At 39.4% G+C, this 15,214-nt stretch overlaps 1 protein-coding gene across 10 annotated transcripts in view; it reads left to right on the forward strand.

Annotated features, from left to right (window-relative positions):
- Window positions 1-17: 17 nt before the first annotated feature.
- The window catches only part of slc4a5b (solute carrier family 4 member 5b), a 61,681-nt gene continuing 46,484 nt past the window's right edge, over window positions 18-15,214 (forward strand). For 9 of the 10 annotated variants that reach the window (XR_006054701.1, XR_006054702.1, XM_042223503.1 and 6 more), the window contains exons 1-3: window positions 18-510; window positions 4,372-4,436; window positions 5,061-5,276. Coding sequence is in view for 8 of the 10 variants with exons in the window: in XM_042223503.1 (XP_042079437.1) it covers window positions 4,373-4,436; window positions 5,061-5,276 (280 nt within the window). In the remaining 2 variants the exon portion in view is untranslated. Of the gene's footprint in view, window positions 511-4,371; window positions 4,437-5,060; window positions 5,277-13,230; window positions 13,935-15,214 lie in introns of those variants that run through there. The other variant, XM_042223507.1, reaches the window with a different exon arrangement.

Consider the following 15,214-nt stretch of genomic DNA (forward strand, 5'->3'; position numbering starts at 1 on the left):
TGTTGTACAGTTCATTTGCTGTTATGGATAAAAAGTGTCTTTTTTTGTTTCAAAATAGCTGATAACTATTCGCTGATAGCTGCCAACATCTGCGAACAACTATAATTCTAGAAAGTTGTTCTATACAGTGTGTAACTGTTAATATAGAGTGTTATTAAATTTATTGTTAATGCAATCATATGGCACACTGACCTCTGAGGAAATTTTAAATGGCACTCGCCATCAGAAAGGTTGCCTACCCCTGCTCTAATCTTATTGGGTGTGCACTCGTTCAAACACACACACACAAACACATACACACACTCGAGTCACATGTAATAGTCAATACTTAGATCATCTGTACATTCATTTACAGTCTGGTTGGGTGTAGTTGCAGCATTTTCCTTGACAGGCTCTATAGAGAATAGGACTGAAAATTTTTGGCATCTTGTAGTTTGTTACTCTTCCTTACAAAAGGCAATATAAATTTCTCTTCACGGGCAATCTCAGATTCAGCTTCTGTCACATCAGGTAAGAGAACATTAAAACACCATCTTTATCTAGATGGTTTTCATATTTGTCAGTGTATTTTGCTATTAAATTGATATTTTGATATTTACCTCTTTAGAATAATAAAACATTTTATATTCCATCTTAAGTAGCTTGAACATAAATTACAAATCGTTTAGGGTTTAGTAGACAGCTGTCAGTTTTAAGAAGAAAGCAAAAGAATTATTGTGAATGCTTATTTGTTTTTTCTACTGCTTAGCCTTTTTTTTTAGATGATTACTTAGTTAAACTTTAAAGAAATTCAACCGAAAAAAGGAGTTAAACGGGTTGTAGAGCTTTTCTCTGTAACCTTTAAAGCTCAGTGAACATTTTTAGCTATTAGCTCTAGGCTAGAGATACAGAAGTGTTTTGTTTTTGGCTCTAAGCTACCAGTAGCAAATTTCTCCTGCATCTATACAGCTGAATAAATGGATTGCATTGAAAAACAATGTAACTGCCAGGTTTTTGAGCATTAAAATGATAGCTCTGGTTCTGCTACATCTGCAGCAAAAGAACAAAAAAACAAATAAATCTATATGTGTTAAATCTAACGCTACAAATGCAGATTCTGTGGAAAACTGTTTTAAATTAACTCAGTCCCATATAAATCCTGTGACAAGTTGCATGTTGTCTCTGTCTATAGAATCATAAGTTTGTTATTGTACTACACAATTTGTTAAGTTAAGACTTGTAATGAGTAACTGGAAAACTCGTAAAACTCATAAAATTTGGTACTTTATTTTGCACAGCATTTGCATAACCTAATATTTATTTACCTTTTACCAGTTGCTTCCCAATGGAAATTACAGTGTGAGGGTACAAACGAAAAGATTGATGGTAAGTGCATGTTGCTTAGGATAAGTTCAACCATTGGCAACCACTGGCATGGTTGAGCTTATCTCAACCCAATGGTTCTCTCAATCATGAGCTTATCTCAAGAAAATAATGCACAGTTTTGCATTTTCAATTCATAACTGTACCCATGACTAGACAAAAGCATCAGTGAAATTAATTTGATGTAATACTGTGCAAAATAAAAAGCCTGTGTAAGAAAAATGGAATTAGAGGCTGCATGTATGAGCTGTACATAAGGTCAAGGATGCAGCAGTAGAACTTGGGGTGCCTACTTTAAATCTGGCAGAAAATATCTTAATTGCTGGCTTAACTGGAATTTCTGTGGTTATTGGTGTTCATGTATATTAAGAGTATGTGGAAACACATTTTCATTGAAATAGCCTAAATGTGTTATTTTATTTACATAAACATACGATCTTACCCCCAGCCGGTCACAGCAGATGGTTGCTTGTCCCTGAGCCTGGTTTTGCCAGAAATGTCTTTTTTTTAAAAGGGAGTTTTGCCTTCCCAAGTTTGCTAAAGTGCTTGCTTATAGGGGGTTGTCTGTTTGTTGGGGTTTCTCAGTATTATTGTGGGTCCTTTACCTTATAATATTAAGCACCTTGAGGCAACTGTTGTTGTGACACTATATAAATAAAATGAATTTGAACTGAATAGAGTACATGTAATTTTTGAAGACAAGCCTCTTTGAACCACACCCTAGCATTGCTATTTTCAGGGATTCTAGTCTAATCAAACCTTCAAATGTCTCTAATCAAAGCATCCCAACATGAACACAAAGTGATATTACCTTTATGAAGTAATAAAGTCAAAGTTATTTACAACTGTTTCGTTTTTCCCAAACATGTAATCTGCTAAACAGATTCATACTTTGGTTTAAAATTGATTCAAGGAGTAAACTCTGGCAACCATTAGCTGCTTTAAAATAATTTTGAAAGGTAGGCAAATTTGAAGCGGCAAGAACATTTCAACTCATGTTTGGCTAACGGGTGAGTGGCTTCACTACAGGAACATAACCAGGATCTCTGACAGGGAAGTGAGATAGTGTTGACAGAGGTCAAGATGAGGTTATTGTAGATCGAGTCTTGGTGTCACAAAGTAAGCTCAGGAGGAGCACTTGGTCCTCCTGGCAAACACTCAACAAAAACATATGGGTGGAGAATGGGCGAAAAGGTTGTGAACAGATAAGTCCTTTCATCTGCCGGTAACAGGGAAGATAGACTGGAGCTCAAAAGTGGCTGAAGGAGTTCACAGTCACCTAGTAAACTGAGCTCCAGAGAAAATGGTTTCTAGAATTCTGAAGAAATAACTGGAGGGATGACCAAGAATCTGGGTTAAACAAAGAAGAGCACAAATTCAAACAGGTAACAAAGAAGGCCTGGCAATCACAATGTTGGCACAATCTGGCAGAGAACTGTGACTCAGCCCAGCCTTAAAATATGCAACACTTGAGTCTTCAAATCAGGACAGATGCCAAAAGGACAGCCCAAATAGGATGACTCCAACCTGACATTTGTGTTTTAATTTGATTATGTGACAGTGATAATGCACAGATAACACAATTCAGCTATTTACTGTAACCTAATTGCGGTGTTCACCGTATGCACATATTACTAACAAGCTTGTGTGTGTGTGTGTGCATGAATCCACTCATGTGACTGTCCTTCACAGTCAGTGGTCAGGCTTCAGTAAGTGGTAAGTAATCACAAATGACATGTATTGATCAGCCTAGAAAACAGCCTAAAGCAATAGCTTTAGAAAGACAAACTTATGTCATCAGTGGAAAGAGACACCCAGTGATAGCTTCACCATGTACTAAAAGCAATGATACGTCTGGGCATCTAGGATTTTTATTTTTTATGTTTTTGTATTTTTTGCAGTAATAAACTGACAGAACATTGTCAATGCACATAATGCTGAAATAATGATTAATACTTGTATGGGTTAAAACTTAGTGTTTTTATATATGTAATAGGAAATGTTTTTATTAAACATTGTAATATTGTACATTGTAAATATTTTAATATGTAAGCACTTCATAGAAAACTCAATTTCATAACATTGCAACCAAAATAGCTCATATAAATAGTTTATAAAGCTGGTAAACCAAATGTTTATTTGCCACTGATATCTGTTGTCCCACCTTTAGAGGGTAGGTGACTTATGATGATATTGTAAATAACTTGCAATCGAGAATTATTTGCAAAAAAAAAGTTGGGATCTTTTACAGAGGAAATGATGAAGAGATTCATTCATAAGTTCCTACCGATCATAGCACAGAAAAGGCAATGAAGTTCAGACAATGGACTCATCTGCTAGATCTTAGTACAGAATTTGTTACTGCCTTTTACAAGATCTTACTGCAGTGTCAAGTGTAGCCTGGACTGGTAGGGCTGCAGGTCTGATCCTGTGGTGTCCTCGGGATTCCCATATGCTTGTTTGCCATTCACCTTGGGACCATTTTTGATCCGAGGACACCACAAGGGTTACACAAGGTTGGCTTTTAACCTGAAGAGCTTTGAATGGTGCGCAAAACTAGCAGCCATCTGGCATTGATGGCCTGATTCTACTGGGAATTTTTCCTTCCTACTGTCGCAAAGTGCTCATAGGGGTTCACTTGTCATTTCCTCTCTAACGTTTTGCCAACAGCACCTTGAGTACTGTGTGACCAAGCCCATTACATCTTAAAGACCTCATAGTACCCCAGCATCCCAATAGAGCACTTCTCTGTAAGAGTGCAAGATTGTTGTGATTCTTGGACGTTCCAAAAGGACCATGGAAGCAGAACTTACAGGTACCAGGCCCCTCCCCACTGGATCCAGTTTCAAGTTTGGGATTGGGAAGCAGACATGTTCTTTATAACTTCAAACTTTCAGTTTGAATAAAACGTTGATGGAAAAAACAAACACATAGGGAATTGCCACCTGGTGCTTTTTCTCAGTATTCGTATTTCCAAGGTAATCTTCTGTCATCTTGTTTCTGTTCCAGGATGGATCACCATGAATGGCAACAGGGAAGAAGTAGGGGTCATAGGCACTATGATGATGATGATGGTGAGTAAGAAAAAACACTAACTGAAAAAAAGTTTTGCCATGTGAGAGAAAACTGAGGAAGTGCCCTGATTTTTTTTAAACTCTGAGGTCTAAGTCATCTTCAATGATGATCCCAACCCTTGCCCTGAACTATAAACCTTTGTTTTGGAGAAACACAAAAGGTACATGCTTCCTCACCCTCTTCCTGCCACTATCCCCTGTTTCTTCTGTCACTCCAGTTACTGCTAAATGTTTCTCCAGTGTCTTCAGAAATTTGTCAAGCATAGGTGACATCCTTACCTTCTACAATTACGTTGAACATTTTATTACTCTCTAACAGATTTTGCTCTATTATCCTTGACAACATAGCTCCACTTAATTAAAAAACCCAGAAAAAACTCATCTAGGTGGTATTCCCAGACTAAATACATCTACTTGTGAACTGTGTTTCTAGGAGGGCAGAGCACAAATTGAAAAACATATACATTTCATGTACTATGACATCTGATTTTTAAAACCTGTTAGATGCTGCATAATGCTGAAACCAGTCAGAAGTTTTTAGAATACGTTCCCATTTTCAGAGCACCCCTCAAGCTCTGACTGCATTGATCAGATCCAAATGAAATGTTTCTCTCTCCATCTCAGAGGCCCAGCCATTCTACATCGGTGTTCCAGTTTCCCACCGGCGGAAAAGGCGCAGACATCACTCCTATGCCAGCGATGCCAACCGTGATTCACGACATACACACTATGATCACCATAACCAGCGAGAACACTCACATCGAGGATATTATAACAAAGACGAGCACTATAATAATGAAGAGGATGGTGAAGAGTGTCGTGAGCATGCCGATCCTACAGGTTAGAAATCAAAAGTTTTTCATAAAAGTATCCATAAGTGTTAAATAAAAGTGACTGTTTGCCTTTTTACCTTGTGATTTTTTAAGATTGACATACTTAATTTACTCTGTCATCCAGTAATTATATAATAATTACAATTATTGTATAACTAATAATAACAGTAATTAAACTGCAACATATAACCACTATGCACAAAAGATCAGAAAACAAGTTCATGCAAAAGTATCACTAGGCAAGATACTGAGTTGCTCCACTGCATTCATCAGAGTGTGAGTGTGTGTGACTGTTGGACAGAAATTACTTTGACATAGAAATAAGTGAATGGGTGAAAGAGTCTTGTGTTTCACAGTCAGTTCATCATATCCACCAGTGTGTGAATGCGAGAGTGAATGAATAGTGGCATTGTAAAGCGCTTTGGGTGCCTTGAAAAGCGCTATATAAATCCAATCCATTATTATTATTATTATACATTCATATAAACAGGGAGTAAAACTGAACATGTCACCAATGTGTTACTGACTTAAAATTTTCACCAGATGTCAGTAACAACCCATCCAGTACACACATGCAAAGAAATCAAACCATAGATGTCCATACATTTTCTCCCTGTGCCATTTACAGCTGTTTACCTGCACTGTGTAGCTGTGTTATTTGTCATTAGTACTCATAAGTTATGAGTAACTATGATAAATGACACATAGACATGCACATAGAAATGGAGATGCAAAAAGGCTTGGAAAGTCATTACACCAGCTGAACTCTCAGTAATTAGAAAGCAATCCTGCTACTTAATGAATATTAATACCAGCTGGTTCTGTCCCAACTGATTTAAGCAAGATTTCCTCACCCTAGGAAAAGGCAGAGGAGTAAAATAATTATTAGAAGAGCTTTCCAAGAGCCAAGGACCACTTGTGGAGAGCTACAAAAAGACCTGGAATCAGCAGGTACAATTGTTTCAAAGAAAACAATGAGCAATACACTCAACTGCCATGGTCTGTATGCATGCTCACCATGCAAGACTCCATTCCTGAAGAAAAACTATATTGAAGCATTTAGACAAGCCTGTGAAATACTAGGAAAATCAAACTCTTTGGATGCCAAAATACACACCAAGTTTGAAGGTCAAAACGCACTGAACATCACCCCGGAAATATTATAGTGTTCTCCTGTGAAGTCTGGAGGTTGGAAAATCATGGTAGGTATAGGGGATAACATCTCTTTCATTTGGTAAGTTTTCCTGAAGCATTTGTTAACCACTGTGTTTATTGGATGGTACAACATCATTTTCACAAATGTAATGAGATTGATTGTTTTTCTGCCTATCAAGCTGGATGGATATGCTGGCTTGCTGTAAAGGCTGAAATTCATTAGCTGTGAGCTGATACTGGGCGATTAACATTAGAAATCATTGCACTTGGCGTTCATACATTCATTATACTGCAGTTTGTGATGTCTTTTCAACCAGTTGAGTAAGTTAGTGTAGCTTTCCGGTGCATACAACTCTTCAGCATGCATATGATTTATTTTTGGTTATTATTAATGCTAAATATGAAGTATTTTGAAGTATGGTGATCTGCTTTGAGGGGCAGGCTCTTCACCTTCGGCTATGCCAGACTTTGATTTGTCACTAATCCAGACCAGAGATGAAAAGATCAACAGGTAATGAAATCACCACCTCTTGATCAATCAGTTCTCCAGAAAATAGACCCATCTTCTGTACTACAAGAACAATGGGGTTACATGGACACTGTGTGACTCTAACTCCCATGTTCAGCATTTCTACTAATTCCTTCTGAACAAATTTTCTTTTGTGTTTAGTTTATGCCAGGATGTGTTACAAAATGTTGCTCTCTGACATTGGTATAAGGGGGAGAACACATCTGCAAAACGCTGCAGCAACATCCGCTCTCTAGGCCTGTGTGAGATTGCCATTACAATGGAGGGAGGCAAGAATGGTTTCCTCTGTGGATAGTAGAAGCTGGTTTGAACAGATTTATTACAGAGTAATTTACACAGTTCTTTTAGTGTGTGAGACATGAATAATGAGCTCTGGTCAGTCAGTATCTCTTTCAAGATGCCGACTCGGGAGATTTCCTGAAACAGTGCCTGTGCCACACTCTTTACAGAAATGGTGTGCAGCGGCACTGTTTCGGGATAGCCTTCATAATATTGTTGTGATTTGGCGCTACATAAATAAAACTGAATTGAACTGAATTGATATTGCATTCCATAATCTACCAGAAAGAAGATATATCCCTATGCACCTCGGTTAAATGACATATGAGGTCCAAGCTGATGCCCTCAAACAGAACCTTAATTAATAGTTAAGCACAAAGACACTTTTAGAATTCCCCAAATGGCTGGCCAATAAAATTGGACCATTATTTGCTCCAAAGTTTTGTCATAACCCATATGACCTCTTATCCCATATTCATAGAATAACGTCAGTGTACTTTTGATCCGTGTGTGATCAGTTTTTATCACTTAGTCAAATGATAACTATAGAAGTGTCGTCACCAAACTACTTTAGTGGGAATCTCCTGTGGACTAGATAGCTGGAGCTGACAGAGCTTCCAGAGAAGGCCCTTCTGTCTCCTCCTCCTCGGAGAACTGGGCGGATTCCAGCCGATGTTGTGACTCCCACCACCTCCCTCAGCTGTGCTGAAAGGTGATCCTTGGGCAGGGTCACAACAACATCTAGCCTGCCCAGTCAGTGGCAGTGGACCCACTCTGCAGTATCTGCGAGGAGCCCCACTCGCTGATTTGGTGGTGCGAGGCCTAATTGGTCCACTACCAGCCAACGGCCATCTTCTCTAAGTTGAGAGTCACCGCCTGGGCACCGGGAGTAGTCTCAGCCTTTACTTTTTCTCAGGTCTTTCTGCTGTGGCCTGAAAGAAATCTGAGAAAGCCTGAAGATCATCTCCTTTCCCCATCAACTCTAGTGGTGTCATTGAGGAACAAGCAGAGCAACCACTCTCCAACTCCTTTATGTGGCTCTTTGACTGGACTTGTAGCTGTTCTAATTGCCAATGATGCACCACCACCTGCTCCCAATGCATGGCCACCAGCTCAACCACCATCAGGGCCAGCACCTCAATTGGCTGGGCCAGTCACAGGTCCACCATACCACAGCCCAGGTTTTGGCACCACTGTTATAAAAAGACCCTCTATACACAGTTTTGAAAGGTAAGTATGTGTTTATTCATGATGCTTTTCACTTTTGTGACCTCTCTGCAGCTTCCAGCCACTTCCTTCACCTCCAAACACCAGCTCTCCCACAGGGCCCTGGCAGCTGCTGAAATAGGGAAGACATGGTTAAAGTGATGGCTATCAGCAGTCCTGGCCAGCATTCCCTGGCACTGTCCCCTGAACCCACCGCTCCACCCCTCCACTGCAGCTGAGCCTAGTTGCTTTTACTTTGCATTTTAAAGAGAGTGTATTTTCATTTATTTTACATATCGCTCACTCATTTAATTTTGGGAAGGCTAAATTTAATTAATTTAATTAATTGGGTCGCCCTACAGCCTAGTGTGGTTGTTTTTCCACATAGTTTTCTCTCATAGTCTGTGTGTAGCAATAGGAAAAGGGTGCTTTTTCTGCATTGCGTTGTGGATTACTGCCTCAAGTGAAGGGCTTCACGGATCTCAAGGGGCTGGACAGACTGGATGCTTTAGTAGTTTTTAGCGGTAAAGAAAGTGAAGCTTGAAGCATGAAGCTTTAAATTAAATGTCAATCTAGATGATCTTCACACATCACTCTAAAGTTAGGATAATTACTGAAAAACATTGATTTGTGTCCTGGTTACCTCCTGGTGGAGATATGTACATGCATGTTTATTATCTGATTATCAGGCTTGGATAATTTGTAGAAAGTAGATGGAACTTATATGAATGCATTGAAAAAAATCATTTTGCCCTTCAAACTGTGCTGGTTTTTTTCTTTTCCCTTTTTGGCAACAAGGTATTTTTTCTGCTGCAGTACCATTAGTGGCCACTGTGTGCCACAAATTAACAACAAGACTCACTGGCAAACATCCACACCTTTTTTTTTTTTTTTTTAGATTTTTTTACTTGTTTTGCATGTCCACATAAACAACAGAAAAACCTCAAGACCAAATTGCATGTATGAGATTGTATTTGAAAAATAACTTCTAATTTGACATTTTCACATTCATACAAACACTTTTTTCTATGCCTAATTGCTTTCTTAGTGTGTTGTTACAGTCTGCAGATAATGCAGACTAAGTTTATCGTAAAGCTGAGGACCCAAAAAAAGCAGATGGAGTTCATCAAATGGCAAGGCATTCTGCAGCCTAACATAGCATAAAAGGTTATGTTAATTCAGGGTCACCTGATCAGCCCTAACTAAGTTTTGTCAAAAAAGAAAGTCTTAAGACAGGCTGTTTCTATTTTAAGAGTATGCGAATATGGAAGAAAGCCACCCTACATATATTTTTAACAGGCACATTGAAGGATATATCTTGGTCAAAAAATGGCTTCAAGATTCCCCACAGTGTTACTGGAGGCCTAAGTAATCCCATCCAGATCAAGCATCTCGTTAGACACCATATTTCTAAGATTTTTAGGGCCCAATACAATAAACTTAGTTTTATCTGAACTTAGAAGCAGAAAATTAGATGTCATCCACGTCTACAGGAACCCTGTAGAACTCCATAATTAATTTTAGTGTGTGAAAAGGACACTTCATTTACATGAAGAAATTGGAGTCTATTGGAAGTACATATGATTCAAACCACTGCAGCGCAGTAGCTTTAATATCTACAACAAGCTCTAATTGTTGCAATAAAATATCATGGTCAACAATGAGGTATATCAGCTCAAGCACAGAGATGAGTCCACTGTCAGAGGCCTTAATCATTTGTAACCTTATATCATATTTACGATTGAAGCATTAATTAAATTACATAGAGCTATTTTGCTTTACCTAGGCACTCAAATACATTCCATACAACGTGTCTCATTGAAACCATTCACACCCATTCAAAAAAAACCACTTTTTCTATGCTTAAGTGCTTTCTGTCTAAAATTCACACTCTGATAAACACATTGGAGAGCAACTTGGGGTTGGTATCTTGCCCGGGGAAACACAGCACTATAAATACACACAGAAGAGCAATTAGTCACAGAATCAGATGACAGAACCAATCAGCAGCTGCCAGCTCTCCAATCAGGAAGGACCTGCAGAGACTCCAAAAGGCAGAGGACACACACACAACAAAATCTAGCCACCGTGATCCAAAATATGGCCAGGGCTGTACCATCAAGTAAAACCTTATTCTCCCACAGCGGCGCAGCAATAGCACGCAGTGGCCACTCCGGACCAAAATGGTGTTGTTTTAGTGCTTTCTATGGCTTTTTCATTGGGACTTCTGAGCCACATGGACACCATAACAAGTGGTCTTCATGTTTACTAACGGCAAATACTCCTAAATTACAAGCATCATAATCAGTTACATGGACTCACCTTATTTCGTGCCAATAGAAATGCAGCTCTGTTCAGTAAGAATCCCGGTGGTGGCTTCTGTGTCTACATCAACATGAAATGGCGCAAGAACTCTGTACTAGTTTCCAATTACTGCTCATCGCTGGTAGAGTTTATCACTGTTAGATGCAGGCCTTTTTATTTACCTTGGGAATTCACTACTGTGCTCATTACAGCAGTATACATCCCACCCAGCACTAACACTAAAGAGGCGCTCTGCGAGCTGTATAGGGTGATCAGCAAGCTGCAGAACTCCAGCCCCAATGGACCGTTTATTATCGCTGGAGATTTCAACCATGCAAATCTCAAGTCAGTGCTTCCGAAATTTCATCATTATGTAGACTTTGTGACGAGAAAGGCAAACGCACTGGATCATGTTTACACAAATATTCCCAGTGCGTACCAAGCAAAGTGCTGCCCCCACATTGGTTACTCAGACCACTTGTCTGTCATGCTATTTCTGGCTTACAGATTGCCCATCAAACGCTGCAAACCAGTTCTGAGACAAGTGAGAACCTGGCCTGCAGGAGCTCTCTCTGCTCTTCAGGACTGTTTTGAACACACTGACTGTGACATGTTTAGGGAGGCTGCAACACCACATCAACACATCTGTGACCAGCTACATCAGTAAGTGCATTGATGATGTCACTGTCTCCAAGACTATCCTAATATTCTCCAACCAGAAACTGTGGATGACTTCAGAGGTGCGTGAACTGCTAAATTCTTGAGACTCCGCCTTCAGAGCAGACGGCAAGGGGGTCCTAGAAACAGTGAGGGCCACACTGAGCACTGGAGCCCCTCAGGGATGTGTGCTCAGCCCACTCCTGTTCACTCTGCAGACTCACGACTGTGCAGCAAAGCACAGCTCGAACCACATCATCAAGTTCGACAAGACTGTTTTGGGTCTCATCAACAAGAATGAGTCAGCATACAGTCAGCATACAGAGAGGAGGTACAATAGCTAAAGGACTGATGCAGAGTCAACAACCTGTGTAGAGCACGGAGAGATCACTGACCACTTAACATTAATGGATCCTCTGTGGAGGTCGCAAGAGCACCAAATTCCTTGGTGTTCCCTGACGGAGAACCTCTCCTGGTCCCTAAACACCAGCTCCATAACTAAGAAGGGCCAACAGCGTTTCTACTTCCTGTGGAAGCTGAGAAAAGACTATCGAGAGTTTCCTAAGCAGCTTCATCACTGTGTGGTATGGTAACTCCACCGTATTGGATCACAAGACGGATGGTGAAAGTGAGAACAGCTGAGAAGATCATTGGAACCACTCTTCCCTCCATCACAGACACCTATTGCATCCACTGCATCTGCAAAGCCACCAGCGATGTGGAGGACCCCACACATCCCTCACACACTTTTTTACCTTGCTGCCTTCTCGCAAGTGGTACCGGAGCATTCGGGCCCTCACTGCCAGACTGCGAAACAGTTTCTTCCCCCAAGCCGCCAGACTACTAAAGAATCAGTGACTGGTCTGACACACACACACACACACACACACACACACACACACGCAAACACACACACACACCTCACTACCTCAAGCACTTATCTGGACATTTTCATGCACACACGCACGCACGCAAACCTTCAAACATCACGTTATGTGTTGCACAATGCTCAGTCTTTTGCACAACACACTGTAATTGTTGCACTTCTCTAATTCACTGTTGTGTCTGCAGTGTCTTATGTCTGCACTGTCTTGTGTCTGTATCATTCTGTTCTGTCTGGTGTTGCCGTGTATTTGTTTGTGTTTTTTTTTTTATTAAATTAAATTAATTTTTTTTTTTACAATTTTTGCACACGTGCACTTTATGTAACCCTGTGTTGATTGTCTGTTATATGTAATATGTAGCACTATGGTCTTTAAGGAATGTTGTCTCGCTTCACTGTGTACTGTACCACTGCACATGGTTGAAATGACAGTAAAGCCACATGACTTGACTTGTCTAAAGCAAGGCACAATGGATGAAACTAGCAGAAAATACAGAAAAAGAAAATACATAAATACATGAAAGAAACATACACACCAAATACAGACTAAACAAACCAAGAAACAACATAAGATATTTAAATTAACAAAACCTGAGAGTACATTAACTTAAAGACCCAGGAGCATGACATGTGTAGTTGAAAAAAAATGCCCTAAAACAAAAAAATCCTCAGTTCCAACCTTAAGTGGGTTATAGCAATCTGGCTAGTATTTAGAAAATAAGTAACACAGAAACATATTAGACTTTGCTGGTATTTTAACAACACAGCTAAATATATACACAGCAGTGGTGGAGGCACAAGATCTGGCCTTATCTATGCTATTAGCTAGATAATCCAAAGTTTCACCTGCATGAACAGAATTTAATTACGTAGTTGGAGTATATATGCCACAGTATGTGATGAATGTTTTTGCAGCATGGTCCTGATCCCAAGCGGCCATGACGTCTGAAGCCTGTAAGCTGATTAGAGCTGAGGAACTTAAAACTGTGTGCGCATGCATGCATGCGTGTATTATTTGGTGTGACTGTAAGTGTGTGTGGTATGCAGATCACCTGCTCCTATCAGGATTCATATTAATGTAGAGCAAACGCAAGGTCTGAGATAGATAGGTTAAGGCACTGATGCAGTAATCGGAGACAAAAAGAAGAAGTTACGTTGGGGGCAATGTCCTTGTTTTTCTTGCATCTGAGTGTGTTTGTATTTGTGTTCAGGAACAGAGTACTAGAAGGCTCTCTGGTGTGTATCAGCCCTCTTAAAGCCTCTGGCTCTTTGCTGATTTGGGGATTTTAGTGGAATTCTATCACAGCTTACAGAAACCTTTTTGTAGCTGCTTGACTGGTGCAGGTCTGCTCACCAAAACATTTGCAGCTAACTGAAATACCAAAAGACAAGCTGAAAAGACATATGAAAAAAGTGTGAATATATGTCACTTGTCTCCACTCAAACAGTGTTGAGCCAAGGACAGTCAACTTAAACAAGAATAAGTTGGAGGGCTATATTTTTTTTCTGAGCGCAAAGTTTAAGGATATCTTACCCGTTACTTTTGGGATTTTGGCGTCTCTGGTCTAAGGATTTAGTGAGCATGGAAAACTCTGGGCTCTTTTCCCCATCAATTACAACCTCCCAGTGGACATTGCCAGGCTCCCAAATAGGTAAAGTTGAATAAATGAATAAAAAAGTAATACTAAAAAAAATACCGTATTAACCTGAAATAAATAAGCACAAGCTGCAAGCTAACTACTTTTACCTTTAGTATAATAGCATTCCCTTACATTTTATATTGCTTAGATAGTGTGCACTTTCTTAGCTTTGGAGATAATACAAAGATTTTGATTATTCTGAAAGGGCATTAATGGCTGATAACATCATTGAATCAATAAAGTAGCCCATCACAACCACAAGTATGCCCCATTATTTTAAATTGAGCACAAATCACGGCAACTGAAGGAACAAGATTCTATTTTAAGATTTTAACAAATTCAGAATTCTGAGTAGATTTATTACAACCTCATTATGTAGAACTAAAAGAAAACATTTACACCTATTCAACTATGTTCATGAAGACTATGATAAAAGAGCTAATGTTTATCTAAAGTTTTAGTTATTTGTTTTGTGATTTATGAATCAAAATTTTCTTTATCTATGATTTTTGTCTGTTAAGTCAGCTTCTGGCTTGAGGGCATTTGTCCTTTTGTCCAGTGGTCCAAATTGATCTTTAACATTGCAATCATAATTCACCATGACCAACCTCTGTGGAGTTATACTGGCTGTTAGAGATGAACATAATCAAATCTCTAATGTGGCCCGACCAATAGTGATAGAACTCAGTAATGGAAACTTCTGTTGGTTGCACCGTGGAACATTTTATTGTATTTTCATTATACACCACACTGTAACACAGATTACATAATTTTAATAAAAAGATAACTGAAATGATCAACATCACTGTCGCAAAAGATCTGTGAAACTTGTGCTTATAATAGGAACTTCTCAGATTTATCACTTTGTATGAGTTATTGATTTTTGACTATTTTTTTACTTCTTTGTAAGGAGGAATAAACGAAGACCAGTGCCCCCACCCCCACCACGCACCGCCCACACACCCCCACACCCCCACACCCACACACACGCACACAAACGGTGGGATGCAAATGAGTAGTGCCTCTAGGCTAAGGATGTTAATAGAGATTGATCTGTTCAGGGTAAAATTAGAAAATAGTGCCCATTACTCTCAAATAGTCATTAGAGAACTGACTCATGTGTTTTGCTTTTTGAGATAACTGATGGGGATTGTTTATATAACATATAATTATTTACAGTTAAAAGAAAATAAAAAAGGAAGTGCTATAAGAATCTAAAGTCCTCATCAGAATCTAGCAAACCTACAGCCAATTCAGATTGAATACCAGCCCTAGTATGTTTATATTATATA

Source organism: Haplochromis burtoni, unplaced genomic scaffold, assembly GCF_018398535.1.
Source record: "Haplochromis burtoni strain Fernald_Lab_line unplaced genomic scaffold, NCSU_Asbu1 Contig_113, whole genome shotgun sequence".
In the NCBI taxonomy this organism is placed as follows: Eukaryota; Metazoa; Chordata; class Actinopteri; order Cichliformes; family Cichlidae; genus Haplochromis; species Haplochromis burtoni.